General features: G+C 36.0%; 1 protein-coding gene across 4 annotated transcripts in view; it reads left to right on the top strand.

Moving 5' to 3' along the window:
- The first annotated feature begins 12,797 nt into the window (after positions 1 to 12,797).
- LOC127871079 (putative pre-mRNA-splicing factor ATP-dependent RNA helicase PRP1) overlaps positions 12,798 to 23,896 on the top strand; it is a 28,207-nt gene continuing 17,108 nt past the window's right edge. For all 4 annotated transcript variants that reach the window (XM_052413733.1, XM_052413732.1, XM_052413730.1 and 1 more), the window contains exons 1-6: positions 12,798 to 12,866; positions 15,058 to 15,182; positions 17,238 to 17,386; positions 20,093 to 20,283; positions 20,806 to 21,007; positions 22,299 to 22,475. In XM_052413733.1, coding sequence (XP_052269693.1) covers positions 12,820 to 12,866; positions 15,058 to 15,182; positions 17,238 to 17,386; positions 20,093 to 20,283; positions 20,806 to 21,007; positions 22,299 to 22,475 — 891 coding nt within the window. In that variant the 5' untranslated portion in view covers positions 12,798 to 12,819. The remainder of the gene's footprint in view (positions 12,867 to 15,057; positions 15,183 to 17,237; positions 17,387 to 20,092; positions 20,284 to 20,805; positions 21,008 to 22,298; positions 22,476 to 23,896) is intronic.

Below are 23,896 nucleotides of genomic sequence, written 5' to 3'. Positions count from 1 at the left end.
GTTTACTTACCACCTCAAATATTTTCTACGTCCCTTGACATATTGCTTTTATATTTTGCATACTTCTTTACCAACATGACCCCAATCTATAAACAAGAGCAGACAACTGTAACAAGCATTTTGTAAGAATTCTGGCCCCTTTTTTCACTAAGAATATGCATATTATTGGTTATTCTATGTTAAAGTTTGGGTATCACCTTAAATATTTTCTTTGTCCCTTGACATATTGCTTTCATATTTTGCATACTTCTTTACCAACATAACCCCAATCTATAAACAAGAGCAGACTACTGTAAACAGCATTTTGTAAGAATTATGGCCCCTTTTTCCACTTCGAATATGCATATTATTAATAATTCTTTGTTAAAGTTTGCGTACCACCTCAAATATTTTAATTTTCCATTGACATATTGCTTTCATATTTTGCATACCTTTTGACCAACATGACCCCAATCTATAAACAAGAGCAGACAACTGTAACAAGCATTTTGTAAGAACTATGGCCCTTTTTCCACTTAGTAACTTTGAATGTTTTGTTAAAGTTTGTGTTTACATCGACTTTACTTCTAAAGTATCAAGGCTATTGTTTTCAAACTTCAAATACTCTCTTACTATCATGAGGGTACTGTACCTGGCAAGTTGAATTTTACCTTGACCTTTGACCTTGAATCTGAAGGTCAAATTAATAAATTTTGCTTAAATTGCCATAACTTCTTTATTTAGGATCAGATTTGATTCATACTCTGACAAAACAACACTTATCTGATAAACCACAATGGACTTCACCCAAACCATCCCACATGCCCCACCCTAGAAATCCCCCCCCCTCCCAAAAAAAAATTTTTTGTTTTTCCTCATTTTTTAAACATGTTAAAATAAACATTTTTTTTAAGACCGTCCAACCATCCCACCCAAGCTATTGCTATCAAACTTGAAATACAATCTGATTAGTTTGTTTTATGTCTTTATAAATGTTCAATAGATTGTGGAAAACATACCTGAACTCAGAATCGTCTATAATGTACCACTTCTTTAAAACATAAGCGATCAATATGTTTCAATTATGGTCCTCTTTCAGTTAGAATATGACTATAGTACCTTGACCTTATTGAATATGAACAATTTCCCCATGATGGCTTACTTTACACTGTCAAGCACTTGAATAGTCGAGCGCACTGTCTTTTGACAGCTCTTGTTGTTTTCTCATCGACATTTCCATTTTAACATTTAGTAGCCAAAAGGGTCCAAGTCCCCTTGATCTCGCAAGAACGTACTGCCAGAATTACGTTGATCCACCAGGTTTTGAAGTAAAAACCGTCAATGATGTCATAGGTACAACTATTTTTGTATATGGTTATATTTAAGGTCGTTTAGAAATTATATAAGAATATCGTAGCCCCTTTCCATTAAAAAGAAGAAAACAAACATGGACTATTGGGTTACTTAATACTGGGCAGAAGTATGGAAGAAGCATAAAGATTAATTGATTATTTATTAATAAAAAACTATTGGCGCCTATATCTAGCCTTCAATTATATGACCAAAATGATTATTAATATAAAATGTCTACAAATATAAATATTTCAGGCGAAGGAGTCTTTGCCACTAAGCCTTTTAAAAAAGGAGACTTTCTTCTCGAATACAAAGGGGATCTGATAACACGAGTAAAACATGCACGGCAATTAGAAAAGGAGTATGAAAAGGAGGGTCAAGGCAGCTTCATGTACTTTTTTAAATACAGAGACAAATCTTGCTGGTAACTACAAATTTTCTTCATTTTGCACATCAAACGTTTAAATCACGCCATTAGAAGAAGAATTATCTTTATTTTTTTCACCATAATAATTAAATATGGCATGCGCGTTATTTTAGTATAAAGCATCAGAAGTGTTTATTTAAATGTCTTATTCAGCATTGACGCTACCAACGATATATTTCATGAGGGTCGAATGATAAATGATGCCGAAAATGGAGACGCAAAACAAAATTGTGTAATGAAAATAGTTGAAGTCAACCAAACTCCCCATCTATGCACTTTCGCCGACAGAGACATTGCAATTGGCGAGGAACTCCGATATGATTATGGAGTACCAACACTTCCATGGAGAAAGGTACATTCTATTGTAAAGATGTCATCTGTGATGGATTTATCACTGATATTTATCAAATATCACATTTTAAATTAGCTTTAAATGTCTTTTGAATTATTATTTTTATAAACATAGCCAATCAGTTGTATGATTACATTCATGTTCATTCATGAGTTATTCATTTTAAATAGAGATATTCATATATCTTGTTGCCGTGAATTAAAATGTTTAATCATTGAACGTCGTCAAGCTCTACTTTAATGCGGTCTGTCTGATAATGTGTATTTGTTATTTGAATTTTCAGAAATGCACGAAGCAAAAAATGGGTATGTTTCACAGTGATTTTGTTATCACTACACATGCATTAATACAAATGCGTTGTTCCCAATGGTTTCATAACTAACGAACTTTCTTACACTGACTAGATTATGTGTAATACCAATTTTTATTGTTGTTTTGAATAGGCAACCCAATGACTACTAGATCTACGGACAGCCAGGAACCAGGACAAACAACATCCATACACACGGAAGAAGTCAATGAGACGGTTTGTAATATTTCGCAAGGTCGAAGCTACTAAGGCGTATGTTCTGGTTGGTTTTGTCTTCAGTGAAATGGGCGTAAATTTGCCTTACTAAGGCGTATTTTCTGGTTAAATACCTTTTAGCTGTGAATTAAAATGTTTTATCATTGAACGTCGTCAAGCTCTACTTGAAATGCGTTCTGTCTGATATTATGTATTTGTTTTTTGCATTTTCAGAAATGCACGGAACAAAAAAGGGTATGTTTCATAATGATTTTGTTATTACTACACATGCCTAAATACATATTATGAACATCATGAAATTATTGTAAATGGTGTACAAGGAATTAATGTCAATGCGTTGTACTTAATGGTTTCATAACTAACGAAATCTTTAACACTGACTAGTTTATGTGTAATACCATTTTTTATTGTTGTTTTAAATAGGCAACACAATGACTACTAGATATACGGACAGCCAGGAACCATGACAAACAACATCCGTACACACGGAAGAAGTCGATGAGACGGTTTGTAATATTTCACTATGTTGAAGCTACTTAGGCGTATTTTCTGGTTTGGTTTAGTCTTCAGTGAAATGGGCGTAATTTTGCCTTAAATTATATTGTGCCAATATTTATTCCGGGTGATGCTAATTGGTATTTGGGCTTAACATAACACGTTCGTCAATGGTCATTATATTATAGCACACGTTATGCGAATTTTAAAAGAATAAAATATTGTTTACCAGTTGTAGTGACTTTGAACTACTTGTCTTTCAAAATCTTCATATACAAAAAGAATTTAAAATGTACACCTGTCAATGAAACTGGTGCGCATGTGTATTAACCACTGTAGTTTATAAACATCGACTTCATCATAATCACAAAAACGTTAATTATCGCTTATCCAAGAAGTTTTATATCATTAATTTTAATATTCAGTGTAAGACTTATACGCTGCCAATTACTGTGTATGAAACTCTGAGACATTAGGAAATTTAACTTGCGTGTTACATATGGACATTGGTTGATATTTTATATTAACGACAAAAAAACAATAGCGTCTACTCGTTATTTTGCTATACGATACATTCTGACATGGGTAAGAAAAGATAGTTCATTTTACACCAACCACCGCACAATACATACAGGATTTACCGTGAACCACAGTCCGTTCACCAGTTCTTTTTTCTTTCAACACATTTGTCCAGAGAAGTACAATACCTTTCATTTAACCGTGCATACATTTTGTCGTATTAGTATCAGTAAAAAATATTCCTTGTATACTTTTTCGAACTTTGATAACATGTTTGGAACAACCTGGTATATGTTAAGATATGCTACGTCGGTGTATTTAGCCAATCTTTAAAAAAGCTTGATACATTCAAGATGAATAATCAAAGATATGTTAAATTTGAAACCGTTTTGTTGAAATTGATCATTTAAATGCAACCTTTAAAAATGTTTTATGGGTGTTTTTCAGTTTGTTATTATGTCGACAAAACAAGCTATCAATCTGTTTCAAATCTTCCCCAATGACAGTGAACGGCAAAAAATAAAACATGTGATGTAAGATAAGCAAAAGTAAACTATTTTGGACGAAGGTGAATTAAACTTGTATTATACCATCGGTTGCAAACATTTACACAAAAATCTCATGTCACTTAGATTTTCTACATCATAATCAAAAGCCACATGAGTGATGATATCAATTGAAAATGCTGCTAATAAAGAATTGCAATTTCAACTGACACTAAGTAACGTGGATGTATGAATCTTACTCTATTAATGTCTCATTGAATTGTGTTGCAGAGTACCGAAACTAAAGCACATAGCGACACTGCACAAGAGTACAATTTACAAGATGCAGCAGAAAATATGTTGAACAGTGAATCATCGGATATCGATGTACGTAAACTTATTACGATTTGGTGATTGCAATACAGTACACACATTTAAACTTTTTATCTAAGACTACAAATAGTTCAGATTTTGTTTTCAAGCTCTAGTTTCAAACTGTAATTAAGACATGCATTCTGGTAAGTGTTATGTTACACTTACATATTTTTATGGATGTAGTTCACGAACAACAAATTATGATGTTGTCATATTTATATATTATGTATATGATCTCACACAAAGGAAAACAAATGTATTTTACAGGATAGTGACAATGACAAAGATTATATTCCGGAAGAAGGCGATGCATCGTCAGATGAGTCGGTAGCTGTTGACCTAATACCAAACATTCAAAGATTTCTAAAGACGACAGCGTCAACACTACCTCCTGTTTAATCCGTGCAATCTCGGGAACGTGACGATTCATCTGCAGAGGCACACAAAAACAAAATCACCATCGCTCAAACAAATAACAGTGAATACAGACATTACGATAATAAATTTTATTGCATGTTTTGCGAAAAGGCTCAAACAAAACTAAAAAAACATTTGCTTTCGCAGCATAAAGATGAGCAAGATGTAAAAGATCTATTAAATACGGAAAATTCAGCAGAAAATAAAAAAATGTATGAAAAAATAAGGAACGTTGGGAATCATCTCCATAGTGTTAAAGTATTGCGAGATTGCCAAGGACAGCTGTTTGTGTCATACAGACAACGTCACAATCAACGCGTAGCTGCAGACGAGTATGGACCTTGTCCTTACTGTTACGGGTATTACCCGAAGAAAATCCTGTGGAGGCACAATAAAAAATGTAAGTTTACAAATGCAGCGTGATAAAGAAAACGACTCGCTTTAGAGAGCAGCCTGCTATTACCAAAATCAAAAGATGAAAGCACTATTTTAAGACGAGTAATCGAGTCCATGAGAAACGACGAAATAAGTCGCTTAGTAAAAAGTGATAATACAATCCTTGCATTCGGTGAAAATCTCTGTACAAAAAGGGGCCATGATGAAGAGCAACACAATTATATTAGACAGAAGTTAAGAGAAGTTGGTAGATTGCTGAAAGACATGCGATCTTGTTCAGGCAATGTTGAAAAGTCTTTGGAGAATTTCATGTATCCAGATGCTTTCAAATTTATTACACAATCTTGCAAAAACGTTGCAGGCTTCGACGGAAACACCAATACTTATGCTACACCATCATTAGCCTTAAAGATTGGAACAACGCTTCAGAAATGTCTAAAAATTCTAATTTCAAAAGGAATCGAAACAAACAATCGGGATCTGCAAACAAGGGCTGAGGAGCTTTCCAAACTATTTGAAATTAATTGGACGGATGACGTGTCTTCCAATGCCTTAAGAACACTTCACGAGGCTAAGCAGAACAGTCAGAAAGGACTGTTGCCATTGGCAAATGATGTCAAAGTAATGTCTGAATACTTACGACATGAAGCAGAAACACATGCAAATACCTTACAAGGATCAGCAAGTGATTGCGAGAAAAGGCAAGCATGGCATAAGTTGTCTGAAATCTGCTTGTGCCAAACTATTCTGTTTAATCGAAGACGAGCAGGCGAGGTGTCAAAAATGACAGTTGAAGAATATTCAAAAAACAAATTGACCAATGACGATGGAGAATTAGATGGATGTTTAACAAAACTGGAAAAAGACCTGTGTCGTTATTTTTACCGTACAGAGATTATTGCAAAACGAGGTCGAATAGCTGCAGTACTGTTTCCAAGACAGATGAAAGAAAATATCGACCTCCTCATACGCAGCAGAAATTCTCTAACAAACTGTTTCAATAGTAAATATCTTTTCCCAACAAAATCTGCATCATCGTGGGACAGATGTATTACGTTCAATTGCAATTGACTGTGGAGCTGAACATCCGGAAAGGCTTCGTTCTACAAAGTTAAGGAAACATATTGCCACAATGACTCAGCTTTTTAACTTGTCTGAAAATGAATTAGACATTCTAGCTAAATTTCTTGGTCACGACATTCGGGTACATAGAGAATTCTACAGATTACCAGATGGAACCATGAAGGTTGCCAAAGTCAGCAAGCTGCTCATGATGATGGAAAGTGGACAAATTACCAGAAATTCTGTCAATTCGCTAGACGATATTGATGATGACGACGAATGTATTGAAGGTATGTCGCATTTTCAGTGTTAAATTCATACAGTCAACTTGTATAATGTTAATAATGGGCTCATTACCGAACTTGATAACCTGAAGTGATAATAAGAATTACAAACATTTTCTGAAATATACTTGTGTTATGCAAGGCAATTCTTTTTTATCATAGACGACCAAGTAAGGTGGAATGTAAAGTCTACACTCATTTTGTGCTCAGTAAGGTTTACATTGGCTACTTCTAATTTTTCAATTTCAATGCACTAACTGCATATTTATTTGGTGTGCTTCGGTTGTTTCCATCATTGTTATATTATAAACTATATATAATTTTTGATCTTGTGATTTACACGACAGATTAACAATATTCGTCTGAATCATCAGAAAATGAAAATACTGAAGACATTGAAACTCTGCTTCCCAGCACCAGTCAACCAAAAATAACAGACAAAGGTATGCATACACATGTGAATGCATTTAAGTTATGTCACTCCAGGTTTCTTATGTTTCTTAGAACATGATTTGCTTACATGTAATTGTTTGATTCATTAGGCAAAATAATGTTTCAAAATTTGTCGTGTGACATCGATGTCATTATCTGGTGCCGTAAGTACCTGGGCGCTTTTGTCGTAATTTTGCTATGAAAAATTGTACTGAAGTATATATATTTTTTATGAATATCTTACACATGGCAGTTAGCGACGTCATATGGTGTTTTATTATCCATGTACAGAAAAGGGTACTTCAAATACCAGGAGAACAAAACAAGCAGCCAAAAAGAAATGGAGTGAAAACGAAAAAGGAGCTGTTCACAGACACTTAGATCGTTTTTTGATAATGGGTAAATTACCAGGGAAAAAAGAAATACTTGCATGTATTGAAAGTGAGAATGACCTTCACAACAGAAGTTGGAAAAATGTCAAAGACTTTTGCAGAAATTTAATTGAAACAAAAAAGCGACGGGGACTTTTAACTTAAAAAAATATTACACATATAATGCACGTTTAGGAGAATACGTTAAAGGATGAAGGTGCCACATGTGTTTTGTGTGTTTTCTTGTTCTATATACTCTTTTCGAAAACGATATATGTGTGCTTATTGTATTTGAATGTTTTATTAATACGGTTCAGTCAAAAACGAAATTTGTTCATAATCATATCGCCGAACAAATTAGGATTGGTATATAGTTCGGTGTGTTTCTTTGTACTTTCTATTACGAGTTTCTACGATTTATTCACTATACAAGTTATTTTTTTACCCCAAACTTGGTCAATATGAATGAATATAGCAAACATGATAACAAATCAATCTAGAAGGCTAAACGTTCAGAGAAGGATAAAAAAATTCAGTCGGATAAATGGAAACAAACATTTTGTTCAAGCATAACATAATAAGATAAATGTAAATAACATAAAAAACTACTGCTAAATTACTGCTTCAATGTGAAGAATACAAATGAATATTTTGTCAATTTTACAAAATTTGTTTTGAATGACAGGTGCCTGACTTGCAGCTGAGTACTTAATAGTTATTTTAAAGTAAAAATTTACCAATATGTAAATTATTGCGTAAATATCGCACTAGAATTGATTAAATAGTTGTTAAATATTACAATAATTTCCTACACAGACTTTTGTGCATTTGTTTTGCGTGTAGATATTCACATTAACTATCAATTCACATACCCATTTCCCAGGCTAAGATATTGTTAAAACAATGTATCGCGTTTGCGACTGACCTCTTTTATGCATTCTAACACAAGCTATTTACTTGTTTTTTCGAATACTCTACATATGCACACACTTGAACAAGCTGTAGATTACCTAGAGCAAAACATATTTGAAACATATATTTATATGTGATATGTAAATGCATGCACAAAGCTAATAATTAATCATGTTTATACACTTTGCGATATTATGCTATAATGTCGGTTGTTTTAAGTGATTAATCATTATGTTAACCATGTTATCTGCCAGCTGGAATGTAATTAACTGTTTTGACATGTATGCGAAATTGATCTTGTTCGATTTGGTGCGGTCTATTTAGAATTGAGTCACACTGTTATTATTTTCCTGTTGGTACATATTATTTTTAAGTTGGCACCAACAAGGGTCTAATAATTGATCCACATGTGCACTCCCCAGTAAGAATATATACTATAATGTAAGTGATTTAAAATAATATGTAATAACATGTTTGATAAGTGTTTGCTTTGGTACATATTTAATTTTTAGTGTTTTTATATAATGATAATGCTGTCAAAGTCAGCGGTGCTTATACGTGTATAACAACATTAATTATAACTTTTATATGGTTTTCAAATAATAACATATGGTTGACACATCGGCATAAATTTTCAGTGCTTAAAACACACTCTTTCTATTATATTTTATGCAAAAATTAGGTACATAAGTTGGTTTACATAAAGGTAGTTTGAACAAAATACGTGAATTCAAATCTTGAAAAAAGGTGTTTGGTTTGCAAGGGAAAACTAAGCGATTGCCAGTGACTATTTTCCTTAAAATATAAGCTGTTATTTTGACAGGTAGAATTAAATGTAAGTTCATTATTAACGTTAACCCGTTTTTGGCATTCTCTACTCAAACAAGTGCATACATACTGTATTATTTTAATACAGCACATGTGTAATGGTATCACAGTTGTAGAATTGGAAATCATATATTATAACAATAAATACTGATCATTATTCAGATTGACCTACCGCCGTAGACTAAGTCACTGGCGCATCAAAATGCATTGTTATCAAGTCGTTTTGCTAGTTTACTAAACTATTTTGTTTCTCAGGCCTCGCCACATTCGTTGTGAAACGTTCATGATTGTTTAAAGTTACAGATTTTATTATTTTTGAAAATGCAATTAATGTATTTAAGACAATTTAAGTGAAGTGGAAGTTGCCATGCGTGTGAATGAATTATCTGATGTTTACCTGTTTCAGGGGATTAAATGCATGAGTTATTTTATAATGTCAGAGTAAGGACAAAGTAAATTTACACTACTCAATCTACATGCATATGGACAGTTCTACTTTTAGGATAAAAAACTTCATAGTACGTGAAAATCGTGAATATTTTTTTCTGATGGAAACAAGGAATTAAACAAATAAGCCGCCTCCCCCTCTCCTTCATTCGGTTTAACAAATAGCGTGGCCTGAAAAAAAATAACATTATTTTTTAGTTTTAAGAACGAATTGTATTCATTTGTTGATTAATTGCACCATGATTGTTATGGTATAATGCAGCACTTGCATGCTTGTAGTCGGCTTATAGCTAATAAAGTCATAAATGTATTGTTTGATTTGCGTTATGTCTCTTATGCTTATTTTGATGTGAATAATATTTGAGTCAATCAAATGAGGCATTTTTGTAGAACTTATATAAGGTCATATAATAAACATATTTAATTTAAATATTGTTTCATACATATTCTTTTCAATTTTTGTACTAACTTAAATATTATCCATGAACGTGCACGCCATTGTCCTATTAACAACGGTACCATGATTACACACAATTACCCCTGTTGGTAAACGCAAGTTCCCCGTTGGACATTATTGAAGTTCTACAGTGATAGCGCGCTTAAGTTCCTCTCTTGGTTAACACAATTCCCCTGTTGGCACACAATAAAGTTCCACGGTTGGTACGCACATAGTACCCCTGTTGGTATACACCGTTCCCCAGTTGGAACACATTGAAGTGCCACAGTTGGAACGCTCTAAGTTCCCCTGTTGGTATACACCATTACCCTGTTGGTATACATTGAAGTTCCACAGTTGGTACGCACTTAGTACCCCTGTTGGTATACACCGTTCCCCAGTTGGCACACATCGCAGTTCCTCATTTGGTACGCACATAATTCCCCGGTGTGCATGTAAAATTTTCTTTGATTTATTACCCTATTTATCATAATTTTTATGTCAAAATCGTATTTTAGGTTCGAAACTTGTCTGTTCTTTATCACTTTCAGCTTTCTAGAATATGTGGAAATGGTGGTCCCCGGTTGGTAGGTTTAGAACACATTTCCCCGGTTGGAAGGTTTTACAAGTGTGTGTGTGTGTGTGTGTGTGTGTGTGTTGTTCAGAGTTTATTTACAGGTCCATGCGAGCCCCTTCACGGGGTAATTTTGGATGGACCTGCACCTGTGAGCTTTCACGAGATATAGATTAATTTGGGGCCAGATAGGTCAAATTTACCCCGGATGTCCGGGTATTCGCCAAATAATTTTTATTTTTAGTAAAGTTCAGGCACGCTGGCCAATGAGACCTTAATGTGCCCTGTACTGTATGCTGATGATGTGATGTGGATCATGTGTAGTGTTTTGTATGTAAATGATGTGTATGTGAGTGTTATATAGGTATGTTGTGTGGAGTGGTTTGTTTGTGAGTGATGTGTATGTGGGTGTTATGTGGGTGTGTTCTGGGTCTTGTGGTGATTATATGTAGATGTTTATGTAAAGTTTGTTGTGTGTGATTGTTGTGCATTTGTCTGGAGCGGAAGAGGAGGAGTTTGTCAGTTGCTTACGTCCGTCGGTCAGTCGTGGAAGGCTGTATCTCGTTCCAGTTCCCAGAGCGCAGAGCATGCCGCCTACGCACAAGCGCACCCACGCGGTTCTGGGCGTCTGAGAGATTGTTGAGATTTTTGTAGATGATGCTATCATCTGCAAAAAAGTCTTAGTGTGCAATGTTTTATTTAATCAGCAAAGTCATTTATATAGATAAGAAATAAGATGGGCCCCAAGACAGTGCCCTATGGGACTCCTGAGGTTAAAGGTACCTTGTCTGACATGGTTCTCTCCAGTTAAACAGTTTGGGTTCTTTTTGTTAGGAAGTCACATATATATATTCAGAAGAAAGCATTTGAATTGCATGCAATTCCATGTATTTTAGTTTGTATAAGAGGTGCTGGTGGGGTATTATATCGAATGCTTTAGCAAAATCCACAATAATTATGTTAGTTTGTATATCTTGATTATTTTATTGTGTTAAGTTGTGTAGGAATGTTATCTGTTTTGTTTCACTAGAACGGGAAGGTCTAAACCCGTGATGGAGGTCATATAAAATATTATTTATATCCAGGGGGGGGGGATTGATAGAGCTAGCGATGACAAGTATTTTACAGCAAATGCATGTAAGTGGTATTGTTCTGTAATTTATAGCATTATGGTTGTCTCCTTTTTATAGACTGGGCATACATTTGAATGCTTCCAATCAGATGGGATTTTTTCAAGGGACAGGGACTGTTTAAAGATAAAAGTCAAGATTGGGGATATTCCTGTACTGCATTCCTTTAGTACTCTGCAGCGTATTTTATCTGGGCCTGAGGCTTAATGGATATAAAAGTTTCGTTATTGTTAAGTAATTACATTTTCTGTGATGTTCATGTCTGGCATGGATAGATAAGGGCTGAGACATTTGTTAGGAATAACTTAAGAGGCATCTTGGAATTGTCTGTTGAGGATATTATATTTATTTTGTGGTTTCGATTTAAGGACTTCTCAAATTGTTGTCCTTATATTTTGTGATACAACGAGGTTTGCCTATATCAAGTAAAAATTCACCACTCATTGTATGAGCACGGATTACCGAGTGGTCTAAGCGATAGACTTTTACTTCAGGGATCAGTGGTTCGAGCTCAGTTGAGTTACTTTTTTTCTTTGTAAATTTGTATCCTGTTTTTACTGGAGATTTTTCGATCCAATATTTACATTAATCAATATAAAGCATATAATGACAAACTTCAATACATACCAAAATCTGTGAAAAAGGTACCTTTAAGTTTAGTAAAGGGTTTTTAAAAGGCTGCGCAAAATTGAGAACGTTCAACAACGAATACATTAACTTTAGTAGAACGTCGCATTGAGGTCGTTCATTATGTTCCTGTCATGTGGAGCTCGGTACTAAACAACGTTTGTTTTGATTTTAGATAGGTTGTTTATATTCTCCAACCAACGATGATCGTAACAATATAATATTGTTTAATAATTCCGAACCTGTGCAAATATAAAATCTTTGATAGTATATGTAATAAATCGTCTTAATTTTATCGTTGTTTGTTCATTTTTTTAAACATTTACTTTTGTTGTCCGAAAATATGACCGTTCTGACCCATTCGGACCCATAGTGTTGTCTGACCTTATAAAATGTCGAAGCGACACCGCATTGACGTCGGGGATTCCTATAGAAAAAGGTTTTAAATGATATTTTATGTAAAAGAGACATATTCGAGAACTGTTTTCTTGTCGTGCAAATTAATACATATACAAACTGTATGGCAAAACATACGTAGCTACATTTCTCAGCACGTTTCTGTGATACCTACATCGCGAATATATGTGACATTTAGAAGAATTGACTTATAAACGTTACTCAGTTTTATATCCAGTAGGGATAAAGATATACATATTTCATAGTAAAAACACTCTTTTATTAATATTTCGCCCAAACGGGCTTTATCAAAGTTTACAACGTTATTTCAGTTGTTCACGTTTGAATTTGGCTGTGACAGTTTCACGGTTAAGTCACTAGCATACTCAATTAAATATAGTCCATTATAGTATAATGTGCTGACAGTTCCTAAGAACTGGATTGTTCTATTTTGAAGTAAATGTTCAATTTTATTTTTAATTTATAATGTATACATACATTTCGCTATATCTTTATATGTGAATTTAATAAGGTTTATTCCGTTCTATGTATGGGACAAAGGACCATCTATTTAGGAAATTATACAGGACCTGAGCCATTTTTATCAGCAATGTCTGAGGTCCTACATCTTCGCATTGGTGGATATTAAGAGAAGACGATTAACACTCAAAATCAAATAATATTTCCTACAATATTTAGACAAATAAAGTTAACAAATATAAAAATTCAGTGTTCTTTATGGCAATAGTCAAAATTTCAACACTAGATGTGGTCTGGTAAAACGAGAAACAAAATGCTCCTTTTTATTGTTTGTGTGACAATAAATTTAATGTTAATTTCCCACTTCTATATCTGAACATTCAGGGGCAAACGCAAGAGTGGCTTTAGGCCAACATTTTTTTATAAATTGGTTTACGGGATTTTTTTTTAGAAAAATAGGGTAGGGGCTCGAAATAAAAATAAAAGAACAAAAACCACAGAGTCTACAAAAAAAATAAAAATAAAAGTTTAAACTTGTCGATTTTTTTTATTTTTATAAACCAACTTTTTATGTTACTTTTGTAATATATATCTTATTTGTAATTTATATCTTATTTATGATAACAGTTAGTCATTAGAAGCAATAGAAACAGTGTTATTTATATAAATGCTTTTTTCAATAACATTTCTTTTTAATCTTAATTTTTGTTGAATGTACTCTTTGTTTGCTATTGTAAGAATAAAAAATTGACAGGTGAAAAGATATATTTTTCAAAAAAGACAAAACCATAGACGTACTACATTCATTTTATTATTAATACCAGAGCAAAATGTACGAAAACAGACGAACCCGAAATCCTTTAAGACACCGAACGTGATAGTTTTGTCAGTCTGTGTCAGATTTTCTACAAATGCGTTTTTGACGAGAACTATCTCATCTCCGTTGACAAACATCTCAGCCACAACATTCGCCACTGACATGGATAATGTTATATTCATAATGTGTGACTTAACCTTATCATTCTCAATAATTTCTTTCTTAAATAATTCCGTTGACGCTGGTCATTGTTATTGTCGTCAACGAACACTTTAGAGCACGCCATTTTGCATGCCTAAACGAAGCTTTTACGTAAACTCGATTACGATTGGTTTATTCTAATTTAAACAGCCAATAAAATGTACCGATAGTAATATTATATAAAATCGGATGCGATAAAACGCTTGCGAATATAAATTTTGATTGTTGTCTTCGAAAGTTTTATTTTTTCATGCAGGACTAAAACACTGTCGGCGGACGTTGTGAAAATAAAATTGGAGAACGATACTTTTATTTTTATTACATTTTGACATAAAATACGGTCGGCGCTCCCGTTAACCAATTTCTAAAAAAATGTTGGCCTTAGGCAGCTCATGAGAACTATGTCATGCTTCAGACGCTGCCCAAAGTCAATCTCACATTTGCTCGTAAATGTTTGGATATTGTCGTGTGAAATTCACATGGAATATATTGTGACACAAAACACATATGTATTATCAATTGTAAAGTATTTGTTAGCATAAAAGCAACAACATTAATTTCCCAATTTTATGCAAAAGTACACAAAATTTCCGAATCCAAACGGACCAGGCCCCATTCCCAAAATGGGGAAAAAACTGATGGCTAGATTTCATATTGTACAAATGGAAATGAGAAAAAAGGAGCATGTCTGCAAGCTTTAATAGAATCAAAATTTATTGTTACTTTGACATTGTAGGGAAGATGGGGATTACAAGCGTGAAAGGTCCCGTTCCCCCCATGAGAAGAAACCAGAGAAGGCACAGTCAATATTCGAACAGTTCAACATTCCTAAGCCCCAACTGCAGATAAATCCTTTCACAGGTATGAATTATAGAAATCTGTTAACAGATATGAGACATCAAATGTTATCATTACGCAGGTGTGAAACAATAATTAATTTCACAGATATGTAATTTCCAAAATATACTTTCACAGGTATGTAGTAATGCAAAATAATAATTTCATAAGCATGATTCTTTATTATGATATATCTTTAAGTTAGTGTGAGACTTTGTTGATTTTTGCAGAGTATTCAGAATTTTTAATATACAAATTATTATACGCCAGTATAAGAAAAATAAAAAAAATTGTGTGTATTATGAGAAATCTGCGTCAAGTCAGTGGTATTGAGGAGATATTTTAACTTGGATCATAAGAAAACTTGGAAAGTGTTATGGGCATAATATCATGGCCAAGTTTAATAACCAGCCAGATGCATGAAGCAATTATGAATTATGGCTCTTAAATAGCCTTCTAGCCTAAGTTGCTTGTCCTCTCTCTTACTCAAGAGTTTACATCGGATTATCTTGAAACTTTGTGTTAATGTTTGTGGGCATATCAACTCAACCAAGTTTGATAAGCAGCCAAATTGCATGAAGCATAATTGTCCCCTACCAGTGAAACCGGAGGGGACTTATGGTTTACGCTCCGTGTGTCAGTCTGTCTGTCAGTCTGTCAGTCCGTCACACTTTTCTGGATCCTGCGATAACTTAAAAAGTTCATCATATTTTTTCATGAAACTTGAAACATGGACAGATGGCAATATGGAGATTATGCACGTCAATTCATTTTTGTTCCTGCGTCAAAAATTGTGGTTGCTATGGCAACAAATGTAAAAAAAAATACTGACAAGGGTGGAGTTTCACCTGTAGGGGACCATATTGCTTGGCAATCTCTTGTTTACTCTCTGATTAGTGGTTTCCGTTCAATAACTTCATTTTAAGTTAACCCTTTCCCAATCAGAAGCAAAGTGAAAATGACTATGTGCAAACAGCATAAAACCAGAACAGTCTGCAAGTAACTCTCATGTGACAGACTTAAGTATTTTAAATTTTGTGAAATATGTAGAAGAAAAATAAGGATAAAGAGGGAAGTGTTGTTATTGAGTACATAGCTCTTAAGTATTGTAGATTTTCCTTTTTATGCCCCCCACTGTAGTAGTGGGGGACATATTTTTTTTGCCCTGTCTGTTGGTTGGTTGGTCTGTTGGTTGGTTTGCGCCAACTTTAACATTTTGCAATAACTTTTGCTATATTGAATATAGCAACTTGATATTTGGCATGCATGTGTATCTCATGGAGCTGCACATTTTGAGTGGCGAAAGGTCAAGGTCATCCTTCAAGGTCAGAGGTCAAATATATGTGGCCCAAATCGCTTATTTTATGAATACTTTTGCAATATTGAAGATAGCAACTTGATATTTGGCATGCATGTGTATCTCATGGAGCAGCACATTTTGAGTGGTGAAAGGTCAAGGTCTAGGTCATCCTTCAAGGTCAAATATATGGGTCAAAATTGCTCATGTAATGTAACTTCTGCAATATTGAAGCTAGCAATTTTATATTTGACATGCATGTGTATCTCATGGAGCTGCACATTTTGAGTGGTGAAGGGTCAAGGTCATCCTTGTAGGTCAAACGTCATATAGGGGGACATTGTGTTTCACAAACACATCTTGTTAAACATGCCAATAGGGCGCTCCCCTTCTGTATCAAGCACCATTCGCATTGCTTAGACGCTTTGTATTAAAAAATCCTGGGGGAACGGTCTTAAATTAGATCAATATGCTAAATATTCGAATATCTGGATTCATAGTATTGCCATGTTTATTGTTGTCTCCATGATTTTCTGTGTAATAATTTTGCAACATATTAAAATTAATACATCCGTTACAGATCAATGTTACCCAGACCTTTAAACGGATATAATTGGTGACAAGTTTGCAAGTTTCATTTATTCAAAATTGCACCCACAGCTGAGCGTTGGCACCTGCTATGCGATGCTCTTGTTATATTTCACTTTCATTTGCGGGACACATACATATACTATTCATATAAGATTAAAAATACAAGATTTTTTTGCGTTCATTTCATACAGGTTTGCCGCACACTCCAAGATACTTACAACTGTTGGTCAAACGAAAAACTCTGCCCGTATGGGAGTATAAGGAAAAGTTTATTGAGATTTTAAACAAACATCAGACCCTGGTCCTTGTTGGTGAAACAGGCTCTGGGAAAACTACACAGGTATGTCAATTGTGATATTTGTTTGAATTTTTTTTTTTAGTGGATTTGCAGACCTGTTTACTTCTACGGATTCGCCGTAGTTACTACGGATTCTTTGGCTTAACTACGCACTACGGATTTGTACTGAAAAACTACGGATCTGTCCATTAAAATGGTCAAATTTCGGTTTTTAATCGTACTTTCGCTTATTTTCGGTCATGGCGGGTAATTTATCAATCATAATCATTTTGGCGCTTGCGTAGTAAAAATAGTTAAATTTCAAGCCTTCCGGGGACAATGCAGAATATCAGTGACCCGGATGTTGGAATTTTAAACATGGCGAGTTCTTCCAAACGGCGCGGTACAAAATCAAACGCCGATATTGACATTCAAAATAAGAAGTTGCTTAAACAAACTCTCAAAAGTACAAAGAAAGTTATAGAGAATACTGGCCATGCTTCGGGCCGTCCTTAAAAGGAAAAATGAACGTTCACTGTTCAACATGTAACATTGACTTCGTGTGCTCATGAGTCATGGAGGCAATAATGACTAAGAGACACATTGACTCGCAGGGCCACATGAATTGGAAGAAGATCAAATCTTCAAATAAAGACATTTTCACTATGATGCGAGGATCTAGCTTCGAGAAGGACTTGAAAATACCAATGCGGAGGTTATTATGTGCAAGTTTATTGCACAGATCAACTTGTCTCTATCAACGGCCTTGACTGAAACACTGAAAGTTATATTGCCCGATTCAGAAATCGCTCAAAGTAGGTTATAGTTTAAAAAGCATGCATACAGTTCATTTTATGAGGTACAGCTCTATTTACAATTGTTTATAAGCTATATGAAACCAACTACAGCTTCGATCTCTATTTTCAAAGTGCATGTCGTACCAAGTCTTTTTTTGCTACCAATTAATTTGGTATCTTAATGCCTCTCAAAAATGGTGTCAAAATGTATGTTGTGGTAATGGTTTGAACTTGTTTCCAATCAGAGAAAGCTGACACATGTAAGAGGAATAGTCAATTTGATCTCATCAACTACTCATTTGAGACAGTTCTTCAACAATTATAAAAGGTTATTACTATCATTGAGATAGAGTGATCCTTTGACAACCGTGGGACTATAAAACTAAACACAGATGAAACCTTTTGTTATAGTGTTGTTTAGAAAGGTAGTGTGCACATCCACTAAATAATAAAAGTATAACGTGATTAACAGATACAATTTATAGAAACTAAATTCATCTAATGCTTTATGTACCGTTTAACTGATGTGTGACCCAGTCATGCTGTTTTAATGCTCTAAATGATTGAACAGTTAAAACTACTGACAACAGCCAAAAACTACTGAGAGATGCCCTCCAAACTACTGAGAAGCAATCGGTAGGGTAAACAGGTCTGGATTTGAAACGAAATTATGGGATTTCTTTACCTAAAGAATAAATGCATAGATAATATATTTTTTTGCCTCCTTTTGAAGAAAAGGGGGCATATAGAGATCGGACTGTCCGTCTGTCTGTCCGTCTTTCCGTCACACTTTGCGTTTAGGTTTTGAAAAATGCTCATAACTTCTATGTCCCTTGAGATATAACCTTCATATTTGGTATGAGTGTGTATATGGACAAGGCCTTTCCATACGCACAAAATATTTTACCCCTGTGACCTTGACCTTGAACTAAGGGTCCGCGTTTAGGTTTCGAAATCTGCGTTTAGGTTTCGAAAAATGCTCATAACTTCTATGTCCCTTGAGATATAACCTTCATATTTGGCATGCATGTGTATATGGACAAGGTCTTTCCATACGCACAAAAATTTTGACCCCTGTGACCTTGACCTTGAAGTAAGGGTCCGCGTTTAGGTTTTGAAATCTGCGTTAAGGTTTTGAAACATGCTCATTACTGATATGTCCCTTGAGATATAACCTTCATATTTGGTATGCATGTGTATTCGGACAAGGCCTTTCCATACGCACACAAATTTTTACCCCTGTGACCTTGACCTTGAACTTAGGGTCCGCGTTTAGGTTTCGAAATGTGTTTAGGTTTCGAAAAAAGCTCATAACTTCTATCAAGCGTTTATAGGGGGCATAAGTCATCCTATGGTGACAGCTCTTGTTTTAATGATCATTGATAAGATTTTCATGTTACCTTCAATTAGACACTTTTTAATGGAAATCGGTTATCAAATTGTAATAAGTCTCCAGTTTATATTTATCCATATGGCTATGATTGTTAATAAAATACCTAATTGCACATTAAGTGAAATGAATTGTTGCAAGAATTGTGAATAGCACCAGAATTTAAATTTACTCAGTGACTTCAGTTAATATCTAACCATGCAGCCACACATTTAGTAGGTATTAACTGAAATTTGGATTCATCAATTGTATCTGGGCTGGGTAAGAGTGATCTACCAGAAAAAGTGTAAAAAAAATACTTTTAAAAGTTAGCACCCAATAAGTGACTATTAACCCTTTCCCCATCAGAAGCAAAGTGAAAATGGCTTAAGCAACCAGCATAAAACCAGAACAGCCTGTGAATAGCTTGCAGTCTGTTCATTTTTTATGCTGTTTGCTACTCATCATTATCGTAGAGTTGGAAATAAAGCCTTTCCAACTTAAATATATTAAGAGAGGGCTTTAAATGATTTTAATTTTTCTAAAGGACTTCAAATGTGTCAAAATGCATTTATAAGTTGTAAAGGGTTAACTGAACTGCAGATCCCTCAATGGTGCCTGGACTGGGTGAGAGTGCGCTACCAGAAGAAGGGCGTGGCCTGTACCCAGCCCCGCAGGGTGGCAGCCATGTCAGTGGCGCAGCGTGTGTCCGAGGAAATGGACGTGGGGCTGGGACAGGAGGTGGGCTATAGCATCCGCTTTGAGGACTGCACATCGACCAAGACCATACTGAAGTGAGTCCAGATGACAATCAAACTGTGGTTTTATTATCCCCCGCCATCGGCGGAGGGATATTGTTTTGGCGTTGGCCGTCTTTCCGTCTGTCCGGAGCCATATCTTGGAAGTGCTTTGGCGGATTTCATTGAAACTTGGTATGAGTATATATATGGATGATGCACGCCCAATGGCATTGTACACCATCTGTAAATAACGGAGTTATGGCCCTTTGTATCTTGAAAAAATGTTTTTTTTTAGTGTCAAATATAACACTGTTGTGTCCAGAAGCATATTGGCGGGGGATATCAATTCTACGAATTTGCTTGTTTAGCATTTGTTTAAAGGCCTGCATGTTGTCTAAGACCAAACTGTAATGCCTCAAAATGGGTATCACAATTGAAACATGTGATGTTTGCACCAGTTATGATTATCGGAATTGACGATTAAAGGTATTCTTGTATTTATTGTAAGATAATTAATTCATTTCTAACAGAAATAATGTAATCAGCCAACAACCTCCTCATGCTTTCTCTCCCCAGGTACATGACTGACGGTATGTTGCTACGTGAGGCCATGTCAGACCCTCTGCTAGAGAACTATGGTGTGGTACTGCTCGACGAAGCCCACGAACGGACGCTCGCTACTGACATTCTGATGGGCTTGCTGAAAGAGGTGGCCAAGCAAAGGACGGATCTTAAGATCATAATAATGAGTGCCACACTGGATGCTGGCAAGTTCCAGGTAAGACATGAGTGCCACACTGGATGCTGGCAAGTTCCAGGTAAGACATGAGTGCCACACTGGATGCTGGCAAGTTCCAGGTAAGACATGAGTGCCACACTGGATGCTGGCAAGTTCCAGGTAAGACATCATGAGTGCCACTCTGGATGCTGGCAAGTTCCAGGTAAGACATGAGTGCCACACTGGATGCTGGCAAGTTCCAGGTAAGACATGAGTGCCACACTGGATGCTGGCAAGTTCCAGGTAAGACATGAGTGCCACACTGGATGCTGGCAAGTTCCAGGTAAGACATGAGTGCCACACTGGATGCTGGCAAGTTCCAGGTAAGACATGAGTGCCACACTGGATGCTGGCAAGTTCCAGGTTAGACATCATGAGTGCCACACTGGATGCTGGCAAGTTCCAGGTAAGACATGAGTGCCACTCTGGATGCTGGCAAGTTCCAGGTAAGACATGAGTGCCACTCTGGATGCTGGCAAGTTCCAGGTTAGACATCATGAGTGCCACACTGGATGCTGGCAAGTTCCAGGTAAGACAATGAGTGCCACTCTGGATGCTGGCAAGTTCCAGGTAAGACATCATGAGTGCCACACTGGATGCTGGCAAGTTCCATGTAAGACATGAGTGCCACTCTGGATGCTGGCAAGTTCCAGGTAAGACATCATGAGTGCCACTCTGGATGCTGGCAAGTTCCAGGTAAGACATGAGTGCCACTCTGGATGCTGGCAAGTTCCAGGTAAGACAATGAGTGCCACTCTGGATGCTGGCAAGTTCCAGGTAAGACATCATGAGTGCCACTCTGGATGCTGGCAAGTTCCAGGTAAGACATCATGAGTGCCACACTGGATGCTGGCAAGTTCCAGGTAAGACATTTGGTAAGACATTTGGGTTTCTTGGTCAATTGGCTAATGTTGATGTACAAAATACATAAAATAACAAGCCATATTGATGCTCAACATTGAATTTATTACCCTGAAAGTACACAAATATCCTCAATTAAGTACATGTTGTATGCATATCTAAAAGAAATAAATGTAGGCTGTATGCATATCTAAAAGAAATAAATGTAATAAGCCAACAACCCTTTAGTATTCTCTACCCAGAAAAACAAGCTATATTTGTGCTCAATATTAATGTCTGGTGTTCTCTCGATGATCATATCTTCTTTTCTCTTTGATCAGAACTTCTTTTCTCTATAATCAAAACTACTTTTCTCTATGATCAGAACAACTTTTCTCTATGAGCAGAACTACTTTTCTGAATATTCAGAACTATATTTCTTAATGATCAGAACTACTTCGACAACGCCCCGCTGATGAGCGTTCCCGGGCGAACCCATCCCGTGGAGATATTCTACACCCCTGAGCCCGAGAGGGACTACCTGGAGGCGGCCATCAGGACTGTGCTGCAGATACACATGTGTGAGGAGATAGACGGTGACATCCTGCTCTTTCTCACGGGACAGGAGGTAAGCAGCTTTACAGTTCAAATTTTACCCATTTCCCGCTCAGGTACAAATTTTTCAATGCATTTGTAAAAACAATTCTAATCAAGTGTCTGGCTATATTGTGTTTAGGTGTTTTTATTATACCACCACAAACGAAGTTTAGGGGGTATATAGGAGTGAGCTTGTCTGTCGGTCGGTCTGTCTGTCTGTCCGTCGGTCCGCATTTAGTGTCCCCTTTCTAATTCAAGTTGTTTTTATCCGATCTTCACCAAACTTGGTCAGATGTTGTATCAAGATGATGTCTAGGTCAAGTTCGAATATGGGTCATACCGGGTCAAAAACTTGGTCAAGGGGTAACTTAGTGTGTTTAAACATTTAGCATGGTGTCCGCTCTCTAAATTCAAGTAGTTTCTTCTGAGTTTCACCAAACTTGCCCAGAAGTTGTATCTAGATGATGTCTAGGCTAAGTTAAAACATGGGTCATGGCAGGTCAACAACTAGGTCACGGGGTCACTAAGTGCGTTTTAAACATTGAGCATGGTGTCCGCTCTCTGATTCAAGTAGTTTTCATCCATTCTTCACCAAACTTGGTCAGAAGTTGTATCTAGATGATGTCTAGGTGAAGTTTGAATATGGCGCATGCCGGGTCAAAAACTAGGTCATTGGGTCACTTAGTGCGTTTTAAACATTCAGCATGTGCCGCTCTCTAATTCAAGTAGTTTTTATCCAATATCTTCACCAAACTTGGTCAGAAGTTTCAAGATGATCTCTACGCCAAATTTGAACATGGGCCAAGCTGGGCCAAAAACTAGGTCACGGGGTCACTTAGTGCATTTTTTAACATTAAACATGGTGTCCGCTCTATAATTCAAGTAGGTGTCCGCTCTATAATTCAAGTAGTTTTCATCCGATCTTCACCAAAGTTGGTCAGAAGTTTAATCAAGATGATCTTAAGGCCAAGTTCGAATATGGACCATGCCAGATAAAAAACTAGGTCACAGGGTCACTTAGTACGTTAAACACATTCAGCATGGTGTTGATAAAGTGATTTTTAACGAGGCTGTTTTCGGAGAAAACCCTAGGTATTGTCATAGCCTGCTCGCCGTCAGCGGTCCGCAGGCGTCGTGCTAAAACCTTTACATTGGCTCTAAAATCAAAGTGCTTCCACCTACAACTTTGAAACTTAATATGTAGATGCACCTTGATGAGTTCTACACGCCACACCCATTTGGGTCACTAGGTCAAAGGTCAAGGTCACTGTGACCTCTTAAAAAAATAAATTCTGACAAGCTTTCGCAGCTGAGCGTGGCACCAGTTATGCGGTGCTCTTGTTATTGTATCCATTCGTAAGCAGAAAACATTGGATATCTATGTACGGGCTTATCAGTGACTGGGCTTGACACATGCACACTTAGTTTGAACAGAGCATAAGATATAAATGA

Source organism: Dreissena polymorpha, chromosome 3 (assembly GCF_020536995.1).
Source record: "Dreissena polymorpha isolate Duluth1 chromosome 3, UMN_Dpol_1.0, whole genome shotgun sequence".
Classification (NCBI taxonomy): Eukaryota; Metazoa; Mollusca; class Bivalvia; order Myida; family Dreissenidae; genus Dreissena; species Dreissena polymorpha.
This window is presented reverse-complemented; position numbering and strand designations above follow the sequence as displayed.